At 36.3% G+C, this 25705-nt stretch overlaps 1 protein-coding gene across 1 annotated transcript; it reads left to right on the plus strand.

Moving 5' to 3' along the window:
* Positions 1-3530: 3530 nt before the first annotated feature.
* On the plus strand, positions 3531-25705 carry CDC7 (cell division cycle 7). Its single transcript, XM_069478202.1, has 11 exons — positions 3531-3645; positions 10266-10349; positions 10647-10782; positions 13932-14025; positions 14116-14258; positions 16235-16484; positions 17120-17215; positions 17985-18163; positions 18983-19065; positions 21727-21876; positions 25311-25705. The coding sequence occupies exons 1-11, from the start codon at positions 3531-3533 to the stop codon at positions 25703-25705; spliced, it is 1725 nt and encodes a 574-aa protein (XP_069334303.1).

The raw sequence follows: 25705 nt of genomic DNA on the forward strand, positions 1-25705 counted from the left end.
CAAGTATTTTGTCCATTTTACATTTTGAAACAAAGAGACTGAATGTCAGAGATATTCAATAACTTGCCCAGGTTATACAGCTAGTATAAAGCTTATAAACAATTCAACACTCTAGCTGCCATTCTAGTTCTATCCCCCACCCCACCCCACCCCACCCCTGCTCCCCAAAGACAAGAAACTAACCAAATTAGAAAACAAACAAAACCTCAAGAGTGGTCTCCACTTGTAGAGCTTTTGTTCTTCAACATAGTCTTTCTGCCTCATTACACTTCTAAACCTACTCTTGCCAGAAGTTCTAATGATTATCTCTGGTCAATTCTGTGTCCTCACTACTTGACTTCCATCTAGCATTTGCCATAGCTGACCACCTCCCTCTGACTGTAAAACCTTCTTCTCTTGACTTCTATGACACCACCATCTTACCTCACAGGCTACTCCTTCTCTTTCTGGCTCTTCCTCCTCCTCTGATCAACGTTGCAACGTTGGAAATTATCATAGCCCAGTTCACTATCTACAGTCTTTGTTTAGATAATATTACTTGGGAGGCTGAGGCAGGAGGATTGCTTGAGCCCAGGAATTTGAGACCAGCCTGGGCAATATAGGAAGACCTCATCTCAAAAACAAAAATAAAAAGCAAAACCAAAAAAAAAAAAAAAAAAAAAAAGATATCATGTAGTTCAAGACTAAGTTTCATCCACAAATTCTATAAATTAATAACTGCCAAATTTATATCGTCAGCCCAAACTAAATTCTAGATCAATATATTCACCTATTTACTTGACATCATCACTTGCATATCTAATATGCACCTTAGACTTGATTATTGTCAATCCCCTCCAGACAAAGACCATCAAGAACATAACCATAGCTGAACAAACTGGGTTTATTACTTGTTTCAGTAAATGAGAATACACACCATGGGGAACGATGGGACATCTCAGTAGAAATGTGTTAGAAAGGACTTGTAGAATTTGGGCTTGTGTTAGGTGATTTATAGAAGGGTTCAGGGAAGAGGGATTTTGGTCTGGATTAGAAGCTGTAAGGAAGCAGGGATAATTCTATAATTGGGTATTTTAATAAGAATTATCTAGAAGGAAAGAAGACTAGACTGAGGCTAAAATTATATTTGGTAAAGAAGCAGCAGGCACTCGTGTTAGCCAGGATAGGGAGATGTTTGGTCATTTTTGTGGCTTGAACAATGTTTACATTTTGTCTGTGTTCAGACAAAATTACAGAATGACCTTATTTTTGTTTTAATCCATCATGGTCATAGAGTGGCCCTGTCTGATGTTAATGTTCTCTAAAATTGTTATGTTCAATAGAAGAATATCAAGGCCTATTTGTGATTGCCAGGGTAGGTCGAAGCAGCACCAAGCCAACCTATTAGTACCAGGCCATTTCCTAGATGTCATGGTCTGCTTTTCTCTTCTCTATCCGTACTGGAACTCTTGATTTACTCTCCCCCCATCTTATTCAACCAAAAACCTCTACTTTACAGCCTTCCCTTCTATGTGGCACCAGCATCCACAGACGTTCTCACCCCAAAACCTGAGATTCACCATGATGATGCCATTTTCCTCATCTTCCACCGCCAATCACTGAATCCCACTGTCTTCTTTCTTCTGCCATAATTCTGGTCCAAACTACTATTTTCTCTCTCTTAAATACGAAGTACCCTTCTATTTTTTCTCCTTCCACTCTTGCCCCTCTACAATCCATTCTCTTATCAGATCATATCACTCCCCTGCTTTAAAACTTTCAAATAGCTTCCCATTGTACTTAGAATAAAAGCCAAATTTCTTACCCTGGCTTTCAAAGCCGTATATGATCTGGCTTCAGCCTAACTTTCCACCCTCATCTCAACTATATTCCCCCCACTCACTATGCTTCACCAGCACTGGCCTTTTCCCCCCTCAGACACACCAAGCTCTCCCTATCTCTGCACTTGCTCTGTCCTTTGCCTGGACTATATACAGCCTCTCTCCCTATCAGCTCCTTTTCATCCAGGTCTCTTCTCTGAGGGGTCTTCCCTAATCATCTCAAGATGCCGCCTTCCTGGTCACTATCGCATTCTTTCATTTTATAATATTTCCTTCAGAGTACCAATCGAAATCTAAAAGAATATTGTTCATTTATTCATTCATTTATTGTCACCACCTCACTGGAATTTAGCTTAATAGAGGGATGGCATTTGTCCCGCTGTAAGCGCAGCTCCTAGAAATCTGCCTACCTCATAGCGAAGGGCTCAATAAATACTATACATTGCGTGCCTGCCTTCCACTGTGTTCATTTCTAATAGTCTTAAGCAATCAGCAATCAGCAATTTTTGTTTGTTTTTAATGGAGAAGTAGGGCACTCAACAAAAAGTAAGAAAAAGTCAAGAAAGTGCCTTTTATCCATTGAGCGCCCAATGTCTTGTGTGGCCACAGTACGTGAGAATGTGTCACAACTCCAGAACCTGAGACTTTCTGAAAAGTTTTTCCTGAAAATAGCGTTGGGCCCTTAACCTTATGGTTCACCGTATTTTTTTTAGGGAAGGATTACCCCAAAGTTTTATTTCTGTAACCGCTCTTTTAGTTCGCCTAGGCCTTGGGGAAGAAATCCAAAGCTCTTGCGCAAGCGCCCAGTGGGTCGCCGGGGGCTTTATAGTGCGCATGAGCAACTAGAACCGGCGCGGCGGGAAGTGTTGCGCAGGCGCACTTGGTCGACTCGCTAGGTGGGGAGCTCTTGGAGGCGGTGACCCAGGCATCTGGGGAGCCACAGAAGTCGTACTCTCTTAAACCGTGAGTTTCTGACGGTTTGTTCCATGGTGCGGGATTGTGAGGGATTAGAAGCGAATTCTGGATCGTGACTTCGGTTTTGTCGCAGTGTAGTTCTGTCCCCCGCCCCCTTCGAGCCCTCCGACCTGCGGCGGGAAAGTCGCGCGCCTGCGCACTAAGCATCCGGTTCGGTCGCGGTCTGAGGAAGAAGGTCCTTTCCAGCCGAGCTCTCGGCCCGCGCTCCCCGAATGGTTCCCATTCATTCGCTCTTCTTTTCCGCCCGGCGCTCGTGGCCAGTGTCCTGTCAGTTCTCCACTAACTTGGGTGGGGCCTCGGGCAAGCTTCCTGGCGCTCCCTTTCAGTGGTCAAACGATTTCCTCTCAGTCCTTTTCCTCAGGTCAAACTGCCCCCTACCCCACATTGTCCAGCCGGCTGGTGCGCAGCAGCAGCCCCCAACCCCACTTCCCACCGCCACCGGCTGCTGAGGAGGCTCCCTCAATTGGAAATTCTCCCTTCAGCCCCCTGCCGGTATTTCTAGAAGGTGAAAGTAAAGTAAATGAAATTCCTTAGAAATGACCACAATTTTCCTTTCTTTGGGCTTTTAGACACATGGTGCGTTTTAAAATGTTTGCCCATTTGAGGGTAGTGGCATCTTTTAGTGCTTGGTTAGTAAATGATCTAAAACTTAACTTCTCCAGTATTACAATTTTCACAGCTGCTGTGCTCCCCCTGTGGACGTGACCCCTTATTTTGCATCCCAGCTGTTTTGTGATGGAGGCGTCTTTGGGAATTCAGATGGACGAGCCAATGGCTTTTTCTCCCCCGGGTGACCGGCTTCAGGCTGCTGGCTCTGTAAAAAAATACGAGCTGAATTTTAAACTTCCAGGTATGTGTTTGATTCCGAAGATGCACAGTTTCAAAGATGTACAGGCAACAATTGTGTGTTTTCGATTGCTTTAAAAAAAATAACTGATCGAATCTTTAAAGTGAGTTTTATGTTTATATAGAAGCATTTTACAAAGCTTGGTAAGATCTAGACTTAGGATCAAATTGCATTTAGGAGGATTGTAATTCAACCTTGTAAAGGCGAAGTTGCTAAGGCAAAAATATTAGTGACTGTCTAAAAACACAAAAGTTTGTTGATGGCCACCCTAGAATTTGTCTACTAGACCTATGTTCTTATCTTTACTTACCATTGGCAGTATGTCTTATAGTTTCTGACACATTTATGCCTTAAGTGGAGTGTGAATGGATGACTCTGACTTGGTTCTAGCATTACGTTCAGGACAATGCTACTATTCTAATATACTGAAAATCTGTTGGGAAATTAAGAGTGATATTCCAAATATCAAAAGTATTATAACCTTTATGTAACAGAACATTGGACATTATAAATAATGTCTATGACAATTTATAAAACATGCTGAAACTTTACTCATATAGTTCTTTTTTTTATATGACCCTTAATAAAAACTAAGGTTATATAAAAAACATTACTTCAATAAGAAGTAAAGCTGATGAGGTCCAGGCACATCACTGTGTTTTGATGTATTGGGAAAGTCAATCACATTAGATCATGAGACAGTGATGTGCCTGGACCTCACCAGCTTTACTCCTTATTGTAGTTATGTTTTTGATATATCTTTGCATTCCCAGAACCTAAGTGTCCAGCACATAGTAGGTGCTTGAAATTATTTGAATGAATGATTTAATGTTAGAATATAAAGTAAAATACTTAGTGGATGAGTAGAATAGCCTGGCATTTTGTTTTGAGATACTCGTCAGATTTTTATAACATTTTTTCTAATAAAAATTATACATGCTTATTGTAGAAAATTTAGGAAGTATAGAAAGCCAAAAGAAAATATCATCCCACTATTCAAATATTGCCACTATTTACATTTTGTTATATTTCCTTAGTCTTCCCATGCATAATTAGATACATTTTTAAAAAACTAAATCGGGATCTTGACTTATTTCTAATCTCCATTTTTTGCTTAATATATATCTTGAACATTTCTCATGTATTTAAATTTTCTACAACTTGATTTAAGTTCCATTATATAGTATGCTATAATTTAATTCCTTTTTTATTATTGGACCTTTATATTATTTTCCATTTTTTCCTGTTAAGAAAAATACTGCAGTGCACAAACTGTCTGACATAATATTGGTCAAATGTTTATTCTTTCATTGTTTCAGCAGGCTTTTTTTTTTAAAGTATCTACTATATGCCAAGTTTAGTAAGTGAGAAAGATCTGTTCAGTGAAAGAATGAAGTACAAATTAGTTATTAATAATATATCAAATGTCTTCTCTACACTGTTGATCTGTATGGGAAGGCTTGCTTTCTGTTTGTTACATGGATGCCCTTAGCCCATGCTTCCTAAATGGGGTTATAGCTACTGTCTTGGTTTGACTAGGACAGATCCAGTTTATACCTGTCGTCACAATGTAATTATTGGTACTCCCTTTCACTTTCAAGAGTACCAGTTTGGGCTAAATTTTATGATCCCCTAATTATAGGAGGTATAAATCAAACAGTACATGAAGCCCCAGAATAAATATGACTATATTCCTGGAGTGTCAGTTTTACTCCATAGTAAGATGTTGAAAACATTTCATTTATACGATGAACACTTACTAAGCATCTCTTATGTTCACACACTTTTGTAGGTGCTCAGAATAAATCAATTCATAAAACAGAAATCAACACCCTCAAGCTAGTGGAAAGAGACAATAAACAAAAGAAATACGATGTTCAAAAGTGATTACCATTGTGTAGATAATGTAGAAGGGAAAGAGAGATAGGAAGTATTGGGAAAGGAGATTGATTTTAATAAGTGTAGTTGGTCAGAGAAGACTTCAGTGAGTTAATATTTGAGCTAAGGCTTCTAGGTGATGAAGGAATGAGCTATGCAGATATTTGGGGAAGAGCACTTCAGGCAGAGGAAACAGCAATTACAAAGGCCCTGAGGTGAGAGTGCGCCTACCATTCTGGAATAGCAAGGAGGTCATTATGGCTAGAATGGGGGAGAGGAGGGTAATTGGAGTAAAGTCAAAGAGAGGCTGTAAAGAGAAGTGTTCTGTGGCTTTTATATGGAATGAAATGTGAAACCATTAGAGAGTTTGAGCAAAATGGAGATGACATGGTAACTTAGCTTTAACAAGATAACTCTTGACTGCTTGCTGTGTTGCAAATAGACTATGGGCCAGGAAGGATGAAAGCAGGGAATATAGTTAAGGAGGCTATTGCTATATTAAAGCCAACTTTAATATATAGTATGTAGCAGAAAATAAAATTTACTTAAAATTTCAAAATAGAGACCTAGACCCTCATGTATCAAATATAGGCATTTAAATAAATTTTTAGCATGGTATGGACTTTTCAGGGCCTTCTCCCAGTCCTCAAAATGTATATTCATTTGTCTCTATCTTTAACACAGTTGTCCAACTTGTGACATGAATGCTGTTTTCCGCTCTCATTTCCCACTTCAGAAATTGAGGATATTGCATTCACTTTGGTTCTAGGAAATTTTACTGTTGTTTAAAAATATCAAAGTTGTTCTGTATTGACAGGAAACCTTAAACATATTTTGAGTTTTTTAAAGATGGATAAGTACATAGGACGTGAGTAGTGGTGTGGAAACACATTGTGCTTACATAGTCATTCACATGGCTTGTGTGTTACAGCATTTTCTCATTACATATATTTTCTTTCTGGTGATTTCTAATAGTTAACCAGTATCTCTACTACTAACTGCTAACTCAAGCCTATGCAGAGGTAAAGTCCAAAGTGTGGAGCTCATAGGAAAACCATAGACTTACAGTTGGAAGGTAAAGTTTGTCTGATCCAACCCCTTTGTTTTACATGTTAGGAAATTGATAGTTTATGACAAGAGTTGAATCCAGATCTTTAGATTCTAGGGTTCCATTATATTAGCACTGTCCAATAAAACTTTCTGTGATAATGGAAATGTTTCTGTACTGTCACATGTGGCTAGTGTAACTTAGGAAAATGATTTTTACTTTTAATTTGTTTAAATAACTACATGAAACTAGTGGACAGCATGACTATATCATCCTACTACAAAGCTTTCAGTATTATTAGTCACATATACAAAACAAAATATGCACACAAACACTTGAATACAATTAGTAATAAAACAACTATATACAGGGTTCTTAAAATATTTCATCATATCTAAATACCATTGATTATAAGATGTACCATTATTTCATGTACTTTTCAGAAATGCCAGTTATACTATGACATAGTGCTTTCTTATCACCTAGAATTTGTTTTGTTTTATACTTATTGAAAGAGTTATTTTAGACCTAATTAGACAAATAATTGTATATCTCTGGTATGTAATTAAAAAGGAAAATAAATGTTTCAGGTCTGTCTCTTTAGAATCACTTTTTGCACTTGGATTCATTGGTATCCTGTTTTCCCTTTATAATATTGTTCTGAATACATTAGTGATGCAGTATTTCTTTGAGGAATTCAATAAAAAATAAAAAGCCATTGTTAATGGGCTATCAAGAAGAGCCCAAGTATGTGGAGCTAGCCTACATGCTTCACCACCTCCACTGCTCCTCTGTACATCCATTTGGCTCTTAAGGGTTAAAGGAATGCTTCTCTGATTTTTCTTCAAGTCACTGACACCTATTCTGTATGTTCTAATGCTGGGTGACAATTGTAACATGCATCCCAATTCCATAGTTAAAATTGTCTTAGAGACAAAGAAATGTAATCTCAAATTGAACATACCATTTTAGTGCCCATTCATGGTGCCTTCCTTGTGACACTGTGGAATTTGAAGCTGTTTGGAATTGACACTCATTAGGAAAGATTGTAATTGACTATGGCAACTGTAGACTGCTAGAAAGCCACTTTTCCCCCTGGGGCCTTGGTTTTGGCTTCCAGAATGAAGTAGTGTCATAGCTGATAGTGAGGTAGCTGATGTTGTTTTTTGCTTCATTCCGTTGTAACTTCTAAACTTTTGCTTTTTTTTCCTCCAGCTTTCTCTGGATGCTCATTATGATAGTAATTATTTATTCAACAAATGTTTCAGGCACTGTTCTAACTAGGAGCTGAGTATAATATGTCGTGGTGAATTATATAGACAGGGAACCTGTACTGATGAAGTTTATATTCTAGTGGAAGGGGGCAGACAGTGAACAAATAAATAAGCAGGATAATTTTATAGTGTATAAGTACTCTGAAGACAATAAACAGGGTAATGGGAAGAATGCTAATTTAAGTAGGATGTCAGAGGTAGCTGTGACAGTTGAGCAAACCCATGAAGTTACAAGGGAAGAGCATTTCAGGCAGAGGACTGATGAGAGCAAAAGGCCTAAAGAAATAGTGTTAGTGACAGTAACTACAACAGTAAGAGTTACCACTGTCATTTATTTAATATTTATTATGTGCCTGGCATTGTGTTATAAGCTTTACTTACATACATGATTTCATTTAATCCTCACAGTATCTAAATAGCCTGGGTACTGTTACTATCCCTTTTCTATAGAGGAGAAAACTACGATTCACAGAGATAAGCTACATGCTGGAGGATACTGGCTGGTAAATAGTGGAGCCAAGATTCTAACTAACCTCCTACTGCCAATCTCCAAACTGGAACACATAATTGCTATGTTATATTGCTTCTTGAATTGAAATCTGTGAAGACCTCAGGTAGTGGCTCACGCCTGTAATCCTAGCTTTGGAAGGCCCAGGCCGGAGAATCACTTGAGGCCAGGAGTTAGAGACCAGCCTGGACAACATAGTGAGACCCGCTTCTCTGTGGAAAATAAAAAATTGGTTGAGCATGGTAGCAGGCACCTGTAGTCCTAGCTACTCTGGAGACTGAGCCAGGAGGATCACTTGAGTCCGGGACTTTGAGGTTGCAGTGGACTATGATCATGCCACTGTATTCTAGCCCGGGTGACAGAGCAAGACCCTGTCTTAGGGAAGAAAAAAAAAAAAAGCAAAAGCCAACCATGCAGTTTCATAGTCCACCTGTGAAACAGATGGGAAGGTGAGGGTTATTTAAGTTAGAAGTTCTTCCCATTTCCTTAGATGGGTTGATATAATGGAAAGAACACTGTAATAGATCTTCCTGGCCTCTTATTTGGTCTCCAGCTCTTCATGTTTCTCTTGCCCTTCAAGTCCATTGTCCATTTGTCTTTTTTCCTGCTTAAAAACTTTCCATGGCTTTCATTTGCATTCTCTACTTTTCCTCCTCAGCCACATTGTATTTCATTATCTCTCTGCCCTCTCCCCTCCCATCATCGATGCCTTTTTTCTTCTCAATGTCTTTACATACATAGTTCCATCTTTCTAAAATGTCTTTTTACATTTTTGCTATTTGATGAATGCTTCAGAACACCTGAAGGCTTCCTCCTGGCACCTTTGGAAGTGTTCATCTCCCTTCCCCCAGCCCAATAATATATGCATTCCTTTATTACAATTATCACCTTGTATAACATCTGTGATAACATCTGTCTCCTCTACTAGACCTAAGCTCCCAGTGGCTACACCAAATTTATTCATTTTTTACCCATTGCTGAGCATTTTTTAAAGTGTTTGTTAAATGAATGAGTTCTATAGACATCAGCAATACCTCTGTGAAATTTGGCAAATTATTTAACTTCCCTGAAAAATCAAGATAATAATTCCTGTTCTGCCAATATCACAGTACTATTGTGATAATCTAAAAAGATAATGGATGTGAAAGTGCTTTGAAAATGTCTTAAACTGCTGTGCTGTACAGAATATTATTATAATAACTTAAAGTAGCTGATGCTTGGCCTAGATAGTGTAATAAAATCTGAAGGCTTTTATGTAGTACTCTTTTGTATCCAGAAGTTTATTGGATTTTGTTTTATTGCCTCCCCTTCTTTTAGCCATGTATGTTTTCATAAAGAGCTCTTGTTTATCTATTTAAAAGTAGCAGTTTATCTGCTATCAAAGTTAGAGAGTACTAGTAATTGGGACAAATTTTTAAAAATATTTTTAACATGCCTGAGAGCTTTAGTAGGCCTCCTCTCTGAGTGTATACTGTGAATATTATATATTAATAAAACTTTTCCAAGCCTATAAGATTTTGTATCTTTGTGGGAAGGAAATAGTTTTCAAGGGCATTGTGTCGTTGTCATGCCATCTAGTGATCACAGCATGAAATATTTAGTTATTTTTAAGTTTAGCTTCTTCATTGTGTTGTAGTCTGTGCAATAGCAATCAATGAATCTATTAATATGTAATTCCAGTGTGGTAGAAATTTGCTGTGTGTAATTCTGAGACTGTTATTTTAGTTCAAGGGGTGTGTGTGAATTATAGCAACTTGATGGAATTTTAATTTTCATTTTAAGATATATTAAAACTTTTATTTGTAATTAATTATTCATGTTTTAGAATTTATTTCATTGAGATTTTTTATTTAGGAAACTACAAAAAAAATATACTCTCATTGATAATAACTATAAATTCTTGTTTCCCTGATAGGCATTAAAAAAGATATTGAGAAGCTTTATGAAGCTGTACCACAGCTTGGTAATTTGTTTAAGATTAAGGACAAAATTGGAGAAGGTACTTTGGTGATATACTTTATTTTTACAAGTTTTATTTTCCTTCTGTTTTCCTTGTGTAATCTTGGTTTTCATTACTATTTCTTATTGAAAAATATATCACTTCTTTAAATATTAAGACCATGGTTATATTACTATTTATAATAACAGCTTTCTCCCCCCCACCCCCGGAAAGAAAGAATAAATAATAAATATAACCTATTATACCATTAAAACAGTTTTATAATCTATTTTAGCATTGTTTCACTAACATTTTAAAAAAACAAATAACTGAAAAATATAATAAATTGTTTTACAGGCACTTTCAGCTCTGTTTATTTGGCCACAGCACAGTTGCGAGTAGGATCTGAAGAGAAGATTGCTCTAAAACACTTAATTCCAACAAGTCATCCTATAAGAATTGCAGCTGAACTTCAGTGCCTAACAGTAGCCGGGTAGGCAATTTAAAGATATTTTAATTGTACTGGCTATATATAATTTATAAGATTTTAAAGTAGATGCTTAACAGGGATGATGAGATTGTACATGAATCATACACATTTTTCAGTCAAGTGTTTGCCATTTGCTAGTACTTTTCCTCTAACCTTGCAATAGTTAGTTAAATTTATAGTAATTCTTTTAGAGTAGATTTCCCTTGAGGTTCAGCTTGACTTCCTATTCTTTTACCACTTCTTTTTGTAACCTTCCTGCCAAATCATAAACCTTGGCTTTCATAGTTCAGAAATTTTTTTTAAATGTGGGGAATTCACATTTCACATCTCCACAGCTATTGGTAATCTCATCCCATATTTTTTTTAGAACAACAGAATCATCCGTTAGGTCTTTCTCCTCAGTTTTTCTCAGCTAGGTCATTCCTGTCAACATATGGACACCATCTAGAATCTTATTCCTCTTGAGCTTCCCTTCCTCTTCCAGCCACTCCATCATTTCTTTGCTCCCCTTCACAGCTAGACTCCTCAAAAATTATCTACACATACTGTTTTCACTTCCATACCTCCCTTTCACTACGTGTGCACTCATTGTGGCTACTTTCCTCCATGCTAAACTGAAACTACTTTAGTTAGAGTCAACCATGACTCTAGGCATCATTTAACATAATTGCTTTGAACCATTGTCTTTGGCTTCTGTACTGCCCCACCTTCCTTGTTTTCTTCCTTCCTTGTTTGGCCTTTCATTTTCAGTATCTTTGTCAGCTCTTCCTCTGCTACCTGATCCCTAAATGTTGCAGTTCCTCAGTGCTTGATCTTGGGCTTGCTTTCTCTGTATTCTTCCTTAGTATCCTACATTTCCATATGACTTATAGCAACAATTCCCAGAAGTATATATCTAATCTCAGACCTTTTATGTTAACTTCAGATTTGTATCTATTCACCTGCCTATTTGACATTTCTACTTGAGTGCCTGATAAATATCTCAAACCTAATATGGCAAAAACTAAGTTTTAACTCACCTTCCTCCTCCAAAAAATACCCAAAAAAACCATCACAACAACTGTTCCTATCTACCCACCTCCACAAATGGCACCACCATCCACCTAGTTGATCAAGCCAGAAACCTAGTTTCTCCATTTCTCTCCTAAACCACATCCATCACCAAGTCCAGAATGTATCAAAAATATATCTAAGAACTAATCCATGTCTTTTGCTTTTTCCACCATTACCTCAGCCCAGGCCTGGACTACTACTGTAGCCTGCTTCTTGGCTTTCCCCCTTAACTCCATCTTCACACAGTAGCCAGAATGGGATCTTTAGTATATAAAATGTATATGCATGTAACATAAACTGGATAATGTTAGTTCCACCACTTAAAATCTTTCAGTGGTTTCCCTGTGTACTTTGGAAAAACAATTCAATCTTAATGCCAGTCTTCCCACCTCCTTCACTGTGCTCCAGCTTCTTTACTTCCTCAAATTTGTCTCAAGAGCTTTCTTACATCAGTGCCACTGCCCGAATTGTTTCCCCATTCGGAAAGACCTCTCCCAGTCTTTGCATACTGATTCTTCATCTTTCTGATCTGAATGAGAGTGTCACTGCTTCAAACAGGTCTTATCTGAATTAAATTAGATTCTCCTGTCTTTTTTATTGTCACAACACTTTTTGATTTCTTTCAAAACCCTTGCTATAATGTCATTATTAGTTACCTTATTACCTGTATTGTGCACTAAATAGTAAACTCAAAGAAGACAGAAATTGTGTTAATTTTATTCACCATTACATCCCTAATGTCTATAATCCCTAAAGGCAAATAACAATGCCCCCTAAATATTTATCAAATGAATGAGTGTATTTGCTTGTTTAACCCCTCTGTTACATTATCGAAGACAAGATGAGATGGTCTCTCTAAGGCATGATTGTATATATTCTAGTTCTCTGAATGTGGTCATTCCTTTTTCCGTATTTCAAATATCTCCCTCTACCACTTTTTCTTTCTCTGTGCTTTAAAAAAGTGCACGCTAAAAATGTCTTCTTCTGATTTTGCAATGCAATCAGGCAAATTGTATTTATGCTCTGCTTCCAATGTATCATATTTTCCCTCCTTTAACTCCTGTTTTGCCTCTTCCTTTCCACTTAAATTGGTCTCTGAAAAATTACCAGTTAATTCTTCTTTGCCAGACAGCCTTCCATTGGTCCTTATTCTGTTTGACCTCCATACTGATCCCCACTTTCTTCAAAAGTCACCTTGGTGCCCCTTTCTTATTTTGCTCTCCAACTTGAGACTTTTTCCAAAGCTCAGTGTTTTCCTTTTTCTATTAATTTCCACACCTTTAATAATGACTTCTGAAAGTATTCTTACTGGCTTCTCATTTGACTTCTCACCTACAGTTTAGTGACTAAACTTTAGTCTCTTATCTAGATATCTCTATCAAAGTGATGAGGTCAGGCTTAGGATGCTTCTTTTCCTGGTTTCTCTATTTACTTTGTTGGTATCTACTTTGTTTTACTTACGCTCAACCATGGAAATCAACTTCACCATATTTTCCTCATCTTTTATGAAGTAGTATAGTGTTGTGATTAAGAGCATAAATCTGGAATACACGCTGCCTGCATTCAAATCCTGGCTCCATAACTGACTAGTTTAGTAACCTTGGAGAAGTTCCTTAACTTCTTCTTGTCTCAGTTTTTTATCTGGGGAGGGAATAATAGCACCTTTATAGGGTTGTTGTGAAGATTAAGTGAATTTGTTAATCGGTGTGAAGTACTTAGAGCTTAGCATATAGTGAATGTTCAATAAATGTTACCTATTATTATTTTTAAATTTATTACTATTACCATCTTATCTGCTACTATGTCAGTTCATTCTTGTTTATCTTTTCCTTTTCATTCTGCCACTTCCCCAGTTAAAACTATAATTATCTCATGTTTTAATTATTATAGTAACCTCATAACTGGTGCTATTTTTGTTTTAAAAGAAAACATTTTAATAGAAGTCACTTAAATGTTTAGACTATCTTCTATGATGATGATTTTAAGTCAGTTTTCTAGCAAATATGTATATATTGCTAAAATTACATTTGAAAAATTAGGCATAAAGTTTTAGTTCATTTGACCTTTCCTCTAAAGTTCATGGTGCATTTTTCCACTAGGGGGCAAGACAATGTCATGGGAGTTAAATACTGCTTTAGGAAAAATGATCATGTGGTTATTGCAATGCCATATCTGGAGCATGAGTCCTTTTTGGTAGGTTTTAATATTTCTTGAATTTTTATTAGCTAAATAATTGAAAACAGTTTTCATTCATAACTCATTTTATTCATAACTTCCTTTTAGGACATTTTGAATTCTCTTTCCTTTCAAGAAGTACGAGAATATATGTTTAATCTGTTCAAAGCTTTAAAACGCATTCATCAGTTTGGTATTGTTCACCGTGATGTTAAGCCCAGCAATTTTTTATATAACAGGCACCTGAAAAAGTAAGTATGAAGAGTTACTAGAATGACTAGAGTTACACTTGAATGAATTTGTGCTGTGGGGTCTGTCTCTTTCTTATTGATTTATTTATGAAGACAGGGTCTCGCTTTGTTGCCCCGGATAGAGTGCAGTGGCCTCATCATAGCTCACTACAACCTCACACTCCTAGGTTCAAGTGATCCTCCTGCCTCAGCCTCCCAAGTAGCTGGGACTACAGGTACACATCACTGCACCCCACTAAGTTTTCTATTTTTTGTAGAGACAGGGTCTCACTCTTGCTCAAGCTGGTCACATACTCCTGACCTCAGGTGATCCTCCCACCTCAGCCTCCCAGAGTGCTAGGATTATAGGCATGAGCCGCCTGGCCATTTCTCTTTTTTTTTTTAAATAAATTTTTTTTATTATCTATATTTCAGTTATTCAGCACCATGTTATTGGATACATAGTAACAAAGGATAGCATAGTAAAGCAATAAACATACCCATCATCTCAGTTACCCATTTTGTTTGTTTTTCTGGCAAAAGTAGTTAAAATAACTCATTTAGTATGAATGTCATGTACAGTACAATTTTATTACCTGTAGACCTCATGCTGTACAGCAGCGGTCCCCAACCTTTTTGGCAGCAGGAACCAGTTATGGAAGACAATTTTTCCGCGGTTGGGGTAGAGGAAGGGGAGGATGGTTTCCAGATGATTCAATCGCATTACATTTATTGTGCAGTCAAACCTCTCTGCTAATGATAATCTGTATTTGCAGCTGCTCCCTAGAACTAGCATCACCACCTCAGCTCCACCTCAGATCATCAGGCATTAAATTCTCATAAAGAGCTCACAACTTAGATCCCTGGTATGTGCAGTTTACAGTAGGGTTCGTGTTCCTATGAGAATCGTAACACTGCCGCTGATCTGACAAGAGGCAGAGCTTATGTGGTGATGTGAGCGATGGGGAGTATCTGTAAATACATAAGAAGCTTTGCTGGCTCACGCACCACTCACCTTCTGCTGTGCGGCCTGGGTTCCTAACAGGCCATGGACTGGTACTATACTAGTTCACAGCCCAGGGGCTTGGTACTATAGCTGTACAGTGTATCTCTAGTTTTGTTAATTGTGTCCTCCAACCTACTTCTCTTAGACGTAGTACATACTGCAACAGCCACGAACAGATTATTTCTGTTTTAAATTTTCATTGTAATTGGGAAGGGAAATGCAGTGAAGATGATAAAATTGTATTAGTAAAGCAATGTACATCATTAGATGTACTATGGTTTGGTGGAAATGGCACTTAGCTAAAAAGGACTTAGAAAGAGTCTAATCCTTTTTAACCTCATCTCTGGGCTTCATTTTTCTTTTCTAGTAAATGAGGAGATTGAATCACATGGTAGTTAATTTCCTGTTTCAACACTAACTTTCTATTTTTTTATCTATGTATATTTTTAATGCTTGTTATATACATAGAGGCATTATAAGCTGAAAATAAATACTGCTGTTATATAGTGGATCATATTGAGTATGATAATAAGAAGATTAAAACTATAACTTCTCTCTTGGGCTTTTATACCCATGACTTTTCTCTTTAATTAAATTGAATTTTAAAATCATGATTTTATTTTTTTAACTTGCTTAATTAGAGATTATCTGCTATGATGCTATCTCTGACACCATCAGAGAACAAAGAATTGTGCTTATATTATATATTGCTCTTTTGCCTTATCAGCACAGGCCATTGGAAGAAAGAGACAAAAGATCGATTGATTGACTATGGGATACATCTTCCTTAATTTTCAATCCTAGGGAGCTATTAAATTCTTACTTTGTCTGGAAAGTGTATTTTTCTTTTCCTTTTTCAGGAATGTTATAAATTCTTAATTGCTCCCCAAAAGAATTACCATTTTTGTATGAGGACACTTTGAAGGTATTACGACGTTGCTAAGCTTTACTTGTTAATAAAGAAGTAAAAATACTTAATTTTGTTTCTTAGGTACGCCTTGGTAGACTTTGGTTTGGCCCAAGGAACCCATGATACGAAAATAGAGCTTCTCAAATTTGTCCAGTCTGACGCTCAGCAGGAAAGTTGTTCACAAAACAAATCCCACGTAATTACGGGAAATAAGATTGCAGTGAGTGGCCCAGCACCTAAGGAGCTAGATCAACAGTCTACCACAAAAACTTCTGTTAAAAGACCCTACATAAATGCACAAATTCAGATTAAACAAGGAAAAGATGGAAAGGTTCTACCTCTTTTATTTCTTAAGTATTGACACTGTTTGAGAAATGTACTCCTTCTACCAATAGAGGGAGATATAATACTAGGATAATACTTGTAATTTAAAAAACTTTTTTTTACATTCGTTATATATGGTCAATTGATTAGATTCCTAAGATTTACACTGAATCATTTTGCTCATTATTTCAAAACTAAAATTTATTTTGTTAATTTATAATGCTTTGTCATTATGTATTACAAAATTATATGACAAAAATGGAAAATAATACATTTTCTCTGCATGTTAAAAAGTTCAGATTAATTGTCCTTTTTGAAAGAAATTAGAAAGAAATTATAGGGGGAAAATTCTGAAGTGTCTATCTCCATTTTAGCTGCACAGTAAAATGTAACATCCATGCAGGTGGTTTTTGAATTTTTTTAGTTATATATATTTGTGGACTATGATAACATTGTGTATGGGTGTTGAGTTCTGTCTAGACTATTTTCTCCTTTCACAGAAGTGTTTTGGTGCCTGAGAATGACTTGGATGCAGCTGTTTTTATTTCATGTCACTTAACTCTTTCAAAACTGGCAGAGTACAGCTGGCAGAAAGTGTTACAGATATAATCCTTATTTTCCTTGTTTTTGTTGGTATTGTAGGAGGGATCTGTAGGCCTTTCTGCCCAGCGCTCTGTTTTTGGAGAAAGAAATTTCAATATACACAGCTCCATTTCACATGAGAGCCCTGCAGTGAAAGTAAGTAATGTAGCTTAATAGTTCAATGATCAGTCATACACTGAAGAGAATTTAGGTAATTGCTAGATTAACATTTATTATCAGCAATTTTTTAAAAGTAGAGTTTGGCTTTGGCAGAGGTATTGCTTTGAGCATTTAGTCAAAACTTTTGTTTTCTCCGGTTTTTCTCTGAACTTTTCTGGTGGAATTTTTTATCATTTTTGGTTAGCCGACTATTGTTGCGATTTTCCTAGAAGAACGTTTAGAACATTAAGGCCTTTTCTGTCATTGCTAGAATGTGAGTTTCCAACACTTAAACATAGTTCTGACACATAGTTGATAGCATAAAGATGTTTGTAAAGTTAACAAAATTTCATCAATATTAGATGATTTTAAATTGACTTATATCGTGCAATAGCTAGACAGCATGAGCTAATACATAAAAACTGATTTTAGCCAATGTAATTGTGCAGTTTCCAGTTCTGAAATGGAGTTAGACACTAGAACGTCACTGTTTTATACTTTTGTAATATATCAAGAAAAGTTCTAATAAAATATAAGTCAAATATTTGCCAAATTAGGACTAATTAGTAAATTTTAATATAAGGTTATTCTACAGAAAAACCCAAAAAGGTCTTAAACATTTTAATAGACAGCTGTTTATTTACAATCCAACAGCACGTTAACAGTTTTTGAAGTTATGCTTCTGCTATTGCTTTTTACCATACTGACATTTGAGAACATTATGTTAAATGTCATGAAAATAGAAAATTTGACTTTTCTTTTACAGCTCATGAAGCAGTCAAAGACTGTGGATGTGCTATCTAGAAAATTAGCAACAAAAAAGAAGGCTATTTCTACAAAAGTTATGAATAGTGGTGTGATGAGGAAAACTGCCAGTTCTTGCCCAGCTAGCCAGACCTGTGACTGCTATGCAACAGATAAAGTTTGCAGTATTTGCCTTTCAAGGTAATGTGTTTTGATGGTATTATAAAATCACCAGCATGCTGCCAGGCAAGGTTAAAAATTGCATTGATTTTGGTGGGCAATTGATTTAGTGAGTGAAAGGGAACAACAAATTAATAGATCTGTAAACTACACAAGCATTGATACAGAGCAGTACCTTAAAGAGCAAAGGATAACTATTGTCATATATTGTTCATTTGACATGGACATGCTGTTTGGAAAATACGTTTGCTCTTAATGCAAATGATGTTGTGGTGGGGAGAGTAGCCTTTTTAGAAGCTTAGAGTTGCACATTTTGCTTGCTGATATAATGTTTCCTGTTTTCTCTCTTTATTCCTGCCTGTGTGGAATAATCAGAACCAAGCAGATCTCTTCTTTTACTCCCATCTTCTACTCTTTACCTGATAAATTCCTTCCTTTCCTTTAAAATTCAGCTTTCATCAGGCTTTCGTGATTAACTCAAATACATAAGTGAATAAGTAAGTCAGTAATTAATTACCCCAAACAGAAATGAATTTTTATACCTCCGAATTCCTGTTGTGTTCTATTTTTCTATCACAGCTTTTAGTATCTACTGCCTATTGTTATGCTCAGAAGTTACCATAAAACCTTTCTTGAAGTAAGTCCAGGGAGCTGGGGGGGGGGGGGGAAACAGTAGAAGCAAAATCTAGGATGTTCATCATGCTAGATTTACTTTATAAAAACTTTTATTTATATAGGTATCAAGGCAAAATTTACTGTGAACTAAATTGATAAATGTTGTATTTTGGACTTAAATAGTTCAACTTTAACATAACTAGAGAAATCTTATTTCATCATAAGGCGTCAGCAGGTTGCCCCTAGGGCAGGTACACCAGGATTCAGAGCACCAGAAGTCTTGACAAAGTGCCCCAATCAAACTACAGGTATGTTGCACTAGAAATACATAACCCAATTCAAATGGATTGTTCCAGATATATTTTATTTTATTTTATGATCTTTGTCTATTTATGACTAATATTTGAGTTCTTCTGCTTTTAATTAAATTACATAAGCAGTTCTGGCAGTGTGGCATTCCCATTTTTGAGATAATACTATTTTTTATGAAAGTTTTTAATCCTGTTTTTTCCCTATTTTTTAAAATTTTTAATTACAAATACTAAGAAAGGGTTTTAATCCTAGTGTTGCTTTTTTTTTAAACAATTTTTTTCATAGATTACATTTTCCTTATTTATTTACAAGATGATTTTACCAGGAATGTTGTTAACTTCACCTTTGTGGGAAAAAAATCATGTTTAATGGTTTTTGCTAACTTAAGACTTGCAAAGTTTTATCTGTTTGCCTAATACTTCAAAAGTTTTCTGTGATGCAGATATAATTGTGTTTGATTCAAATTACTTTTTGTTATTGTGTAAATAATATAATAACACTTAAATTTATTTTAAGGCCAAACACCATGGCTCATGTCTATAATCCTAGCACTTTGGGAGGCTCAGGTGGGAGGATCACTTGAGACCAGGAGTTTGAGACTAGCCTGAGCAACATAGCAAGACCCCACCTCTAAAAAAAATAGAAAAATTAGCCAGGTGTGGTGGTGTACACCTGTATCCCCAGCTACCTCGGAAGGCTGAGGTGGGAGACTCACTTGAACCCAGGAGTTTGAGGTTGCAGTGAGCTATGATGACACCACTGCACTCTAGCCTGGGCAAGAGTGAGAGCCTGTCTCAAAAAAAAAGAAATGATTTTGAAAAAGAGAAAAATCTTCTATAATCTAAAAAGTTGTCATGGAGCTAGAACCCAGGAAACATCTTGTTGAATGAATAGATGAATCCTGCTATTCACTTGGATTATGGGGTTTGAAGAAATGCATTCATTCATTGTATGTCTGTTCTGTGCTTGCTAATGATACAAAAATGAATGAGACCATCTGTTCACACTCTAAGGGCACACTCTCAAATAATAATAACCTGTTGAGTATGATGATAAAGCTATACAAGGTGTTTAAGGGATATCTAACTATCCTAACCCAAAGGGATTATGGAAGGGAATTCATGGAAGAGGTGACCTCTGAGATGAGAGTGTAAACTAGGGTGGGAGGTTAGCCTTGAGTCATGAGCCAAGGAACTCAAGAAATAATCTAGTCATATAGGAACTATACAAGTTTAGTGTTGCTAGAATATTAAGATGCAAGTTGAAGAATAGTAAGAAATAAACCTGGAAAGAGGTAGACAAGGTCAGATCCCACTTGTTAAATAGCTTGAACTATATACTGTAGATGTAGATGTAGATGTTGGGAAATTATTTAAGGGAAAAAGATGGTAATGTTGTATTCTAGATGGATCATTCTGGCAGGTGTGCAGAGAAGATAGATTTTGGAGATGTAGCCTGCAGTAGTCCAGGTGAGAGATGATGAAAATGTGAATGACAGCATTGGTAATGGGAATGAAAAGAAAGGTGAAGGATTAGAAAGGCAGAGTTTGGTGGATAATTAGGTGTAATTTGAGTGTGGGATGGTGAGAGAATAAGGCATCCAGGATATTTACCAAATTCCTATCTTAGGGGATGTGGATGTATGTTAGTAACCAAGGTGGAGAATAAAGGAGTAGTAAGTGGTTTATAATAGGGAAGTGTGAGACTGGTTTGAGGCATAATTGGTTTGAGATATTTTGGAGGGACGTCCAGATAGAGATGTCCAACAGAGTAAAGGCTGAGACTGAAGCTTAGGAAAAGAGCTGAGCTAGAAATACAGTTGAGTATCATCATTATATAAATGGTAGTGGAAGCCATGAACTGGATGGACCAATCAGGGAGTATATATAAGGGAAGATGTTAGAACTTGGAGGAATCTCGGCATTAAGTCTTAGAGAAAATATTGAAGGAGCAGGCAGAAGTACAAAGAGAACTAAGAAAGGCAAGTGATACAGTGGCCAAGGGAATAGAGAGCAAATAACTTGTTGATACTAGGAGGTCAACAATTAGGAGAGAAGATGTCCCTAAAAGGGGAAAAAAAAAAAAAAGTTTTTTAACATGAAACTGAGCTAGTCTTAATCTTAACTGCTGGAATTCTGGAGATTAAAGTTTTTAAAGCAATAGTTGGTGTTAGAATCTAGCTGAAAAAGAGCTGCTAATGTTCTTTATTTTTCATTAAAATGAAAACACTTTCACTATTATGGTATGTAATTTTTGAGGAGCATCCAGATATTTTTCCCACAGTTATTTTTATATTTCTTTTGATCTTATTTTTTATTTCTTTGTACATTTACTTACTGTTTTCTAATGATCAAGTATCCTTTTAAACTTACCAACATGATGTTTAAGAAAGAAAACATTATATTTTGTAGAGAGGTCGTTGGATCAAGGATTCTCAATCTTGGTTGAAGTCACCTGAGGAACTATTAAAAGATACCAGTGCCTGAGCCATACTCCAGAGCTATTCAGTCAGAATCTATGAGAGATCGAGCCTGGGCCTTTGAATTTTTTAAGGCTCCCAAGATGATTCTAATGCATAGTAAAGGTTGAGAACTATCGATTTAGATGATAAAATTATAAATTTGGAATTTATTTTTAAAATTTGTCTTCTGTTTCAGCAATTGACATGTGGTCTGCAGGCGTCATATTTCTTTCTCTGCTTAGTGGACGATACCCATTTTATAAAGCAAGTGATGATTTAACTGCTTTGGCTCAAATTATGACAATTCGGGGATCCAGGGAAACTATCCAGGCTGCTAAAACTTTTGGTAAGCAGTTTTATATAACAAAACAAATGCCTTTGATTATCTCCTACAGATCACTCAATAAATTATTATGAAATTCTCTTTATAAATAAACATACTCGGCGTTTATAAAGTTCGCTAATCTTAGGTAGAAAATTTCTCAATCTCTTGAAAGTAAATTGCATTTGTATAAGAAAATAACTTATCATCACCTCTCGTCTATACATATAATCATTTAATTTTATTAAGCACAAAGTACTATACTGCTCCAGTATTTAAAATTCAACTTTAATCTTAAAAGAATAAGGAGTAAAATCTTAACTCCCTTTAGTTGTGGTTTGACTTTTGTTATGTAAATATTTTTTAATAGTATGTTTTAATTTTTTATTGTATTTAGACATCAGGTATACTACTTCTTGGTACTCAAATGTCCTTGCCTTTAGTGATCTTAGTCTATACTAATAAGTAAACAGTTAATTATAATATATAATAAAGGCTACAATAGGCAAGAGACTAGAAATGTGTGTTGTCAGATTCCTTAAGTTTAAGGTAGCAGAGAAGCAAAATGAATAGAACACTTAAACTGATGGAGTGTTTTTGTAAGTATTTGTTGGACATGGGAAGTTATCCTCTCAGCCACGTAAATTCTTCTTTAAGCCTGGGATATGTATTGTATTTCGTAGGGCAACTGAGAATTATCTCAGCCTTGCTCAGCCAACAGCCTGAACTCAAGTGCCCACCTGGTGTTTATTTTCCAAGCACACTTATAGTTAATATTATCCAAAGAGTGAGTGTGGTTGAGTCAGCTTACTATCATGCAATATGGAGTACGCCTGTGGTACAGTTTCAATCGGCCTACCTCAAAAGTAGCTGGGCTACCTTGTGCTCAGCTCCAGAATTAGTGGATCTTAACCAGGGATGCATATGAAAATTATCTGGGAATCTTTAAGAAATATATATGCCTGCCCTATACTACTCATTCCTGGAAAATGTGATTCAGAAAAATATGATACTTAGGAAGACTCCAGCCTTGTTAGTTTGAAAAAGCAGTTGATTTTGACCGAGAACTACTTGTGGTTAGGAACAAAAATAATTGCCCCTTGCTTAGGGGCAGTGCTGTGATCTAATCCACAAGAAAAACTTAGTGGTAATTGTGAAGAAAGCCTCATCTTTAGAGGCTTGCCAAAATATGTTTCTACAGCAAAGTCAATCTGCAGTTTGTATGTATCTTGTACCTATTGCAAAAAAATTTTTATTCGAGGACAGTAGGATGACATAGTACATACAAGGGAAAAGTGACCAGGAATGGAAAGCAAGATTGATATCTTGGAAATGGTATTCTTACATGATAATAAACATAATATGAGTATGTGTATTCTCAACTAATTGAGAAAACTTTCATCTACTATTGAATAACTTTGTGAGAAGTTTATGAACATGAAGTTTATCAGCTAGCACCAGAGTATTTTGTTGAAGAGCTTGAATCTTCCCCAGTGGTAGTCAAAGTTAGAGTTAGGGCCAAGAATGGAAGTACAACATCTGGCACAAAAATACTCCAGAGCAAGTGCCATGATAGCAGGCAAGAGCTTTAAAAGATTTATCATTGTAATAATTATCATATTAAAAAAGAATAATGCTATATAGCACTTATCTCAGTTTTATTAGTATGACTTCTGTAGTTATTTTAGTCAGATCTTACTATAACTTTGGACTGAGTACAGAAGACTCAAAATTTCAACAAACACAAGTGTTCCCCTTTATAACTTACAGAAATGACTTGGCTGAGAATAGCAAGGAGAGCACCTTTACTTCTCTTGTCTGTAACCTGCCTCACTGTCCTTAACCCTTAGACCTGCCCCCATTGTGGGTTGTCATTAACTACTTGTTGAATTGTGTTGAATAAATTAAAAAGAAAAACCTTGAGCTAAAACAAATTCCTGACACACAGTATTCTGTAACAAAATATGTTTTGATTTAATGTGTTAGTTTAAATTATTTTCCCTGAATATTTTAAATGAGCCCTCTCTTTGGTCATGTAAAAAAGTAATTTAAGCATATTGTATAGCTTGAGGACATGTTATAACATACTGTTCATTATTTCATGACTTCAGAGCAAGCTAATAAATTATGGAATAAAATTATATGATTATTTCCCTCTGGCTATGATTTTCTAGAGAGAATAAGAATGATAAAATTGATTTTAAAAATAAAAAAGGATTGGTATGTTGAATCCTCAATAAACTTAGTTTTGGGTAATTTGTTTCCTCCCTGCTTGTAGCCCTATTTTTTCCTTACTTAGTATACCAGTCCAATAGTTGGCTTAGAATATGTAAAGGTAACTTTTTATCATCCAGAGCCAGATTACTTGTTTTGTTGACAATCTACATAGCCCAGAAAGGAATCTAAATGTTGTAGTACTCATTGTTTAGAGCCACATTTCTCTTTAATAAGGAAATACAAGGCAAAAATAATATGTGATTGCCATTTGTGTGGTTAACTTATTTTTGCCCATGTTTTTGATACTTACGTTTTAAAAAACTGAGATCTGGTTTGTTTATTACTTCATTCAGAAACATTTATCGGGGCTTCATGTGTGGCAGGTACTGTTGTGAGTCCCTATTCTCACAGAGTTTAAATTCTAGTGAAGGAGAGAAAATAAATAAATATATACTGTCAGAGATGAGTGGTATTGAGAAAGGTAAAAGGAAGAAGGTAGTGAGGAGGGCTCAGTTACTTAGGATAGGTTGGTCAAGAACAGCATCTCTAATGATGTGTCTCTAATGATGCCTTTTTGTCCAGTCCAACAGACATTAACTGCTCACTTAATATGTATTAGCCATTGTCTGGGTTTTGCAGGGTTCAAAGATGAGTAAGTTGGCCCGTGTCTTCGAAGAGTTCATTGTCTAGTAGGGGGGACAGACATATATTTTATCAGTTGTAATATAGGATAGCAAAACTAATCAAGGAATTATTTCCAGGATATGACAGAAGCTTAAAATGATCAGTTCTCTGTGAGGGTGTCAGTCCTCACAGAAGTGATTCTTGAGCTGAGTGGTGATGTAAGTGGGAGTGTCCTAGGCACATAAGAGGTATGGGGCATCCTAGGCAAAGATAGGGGCCATGTAGTTAGAGGCATGGAAGGGGTATGGGGGTGGGAGCTGCAGCTAGTTAAAGATTACAGAAGGATAAGAGGAAGCTGGAAAAGTTGGCAGAGTCAAGTAAGTGCCTGATGTAGCATAGTTAAGTCATTGCTTTCTTCTTACTGTCTCCCACTTTCTTGTTTGGCCTTCAACTGTGTAGTGCAGGCAACTTAAATATAGCGTGTGGTATTCTGTCTCCTACCCAGTGTATGTATATATCTATAAAACACATGGTTGGACTTGTATGTTTCTCATGAGAGAAGCTTCTGATATATTTAAGTAATATAATAAAATGTGCATTTTTTTTTTTTCTTTTAGGCAAATCAATATTATGTAGCAAAGAAGTTCCAGCACAAGATTTGAGAAAACTCTGTGAGAGACTCAGGGGTATAGATTCCAACACTCCCAAATTAACAAGTGATATACAAAGGCCTGCTTCTCTTCACCCAACTGTTTCAGAGAAGACTGACCATAAAGCTTCTCACCTCATCCAAACACCTCAAGCACAACACTCAGGGAATTCATTATATAAAGGGGACAGTAATGGCTGTGGGAGTCATTTTGATGAGTGTAATACCAATTTAGAAGGCTGGGATGAGGTACCTGATGAAGCTTACGACCTGCTTGATAAACTTCTAGATCTAAATCCAGCTTCAAGAATAACAGCAGAAGCAGCTTTGTTGCATCCATTTTTTAAAGATATGAGCTTGTAA

Source organism: Eulemur rufifrons, chromosome 8 (genome assembly GCF_041146395.1).
Source record: "Eulemur rufifrons isolate Redbay chromosome 8, OSU_ERuf_1, whole genome shotgun sequence".
Classification (NCBI taxonomy): domain Eukaryota; kingdom Metazoa; phylum Chordata; class Mammalia; order Primates; family Lemuridae; genus Eulemur; species Eulemur rufifrons.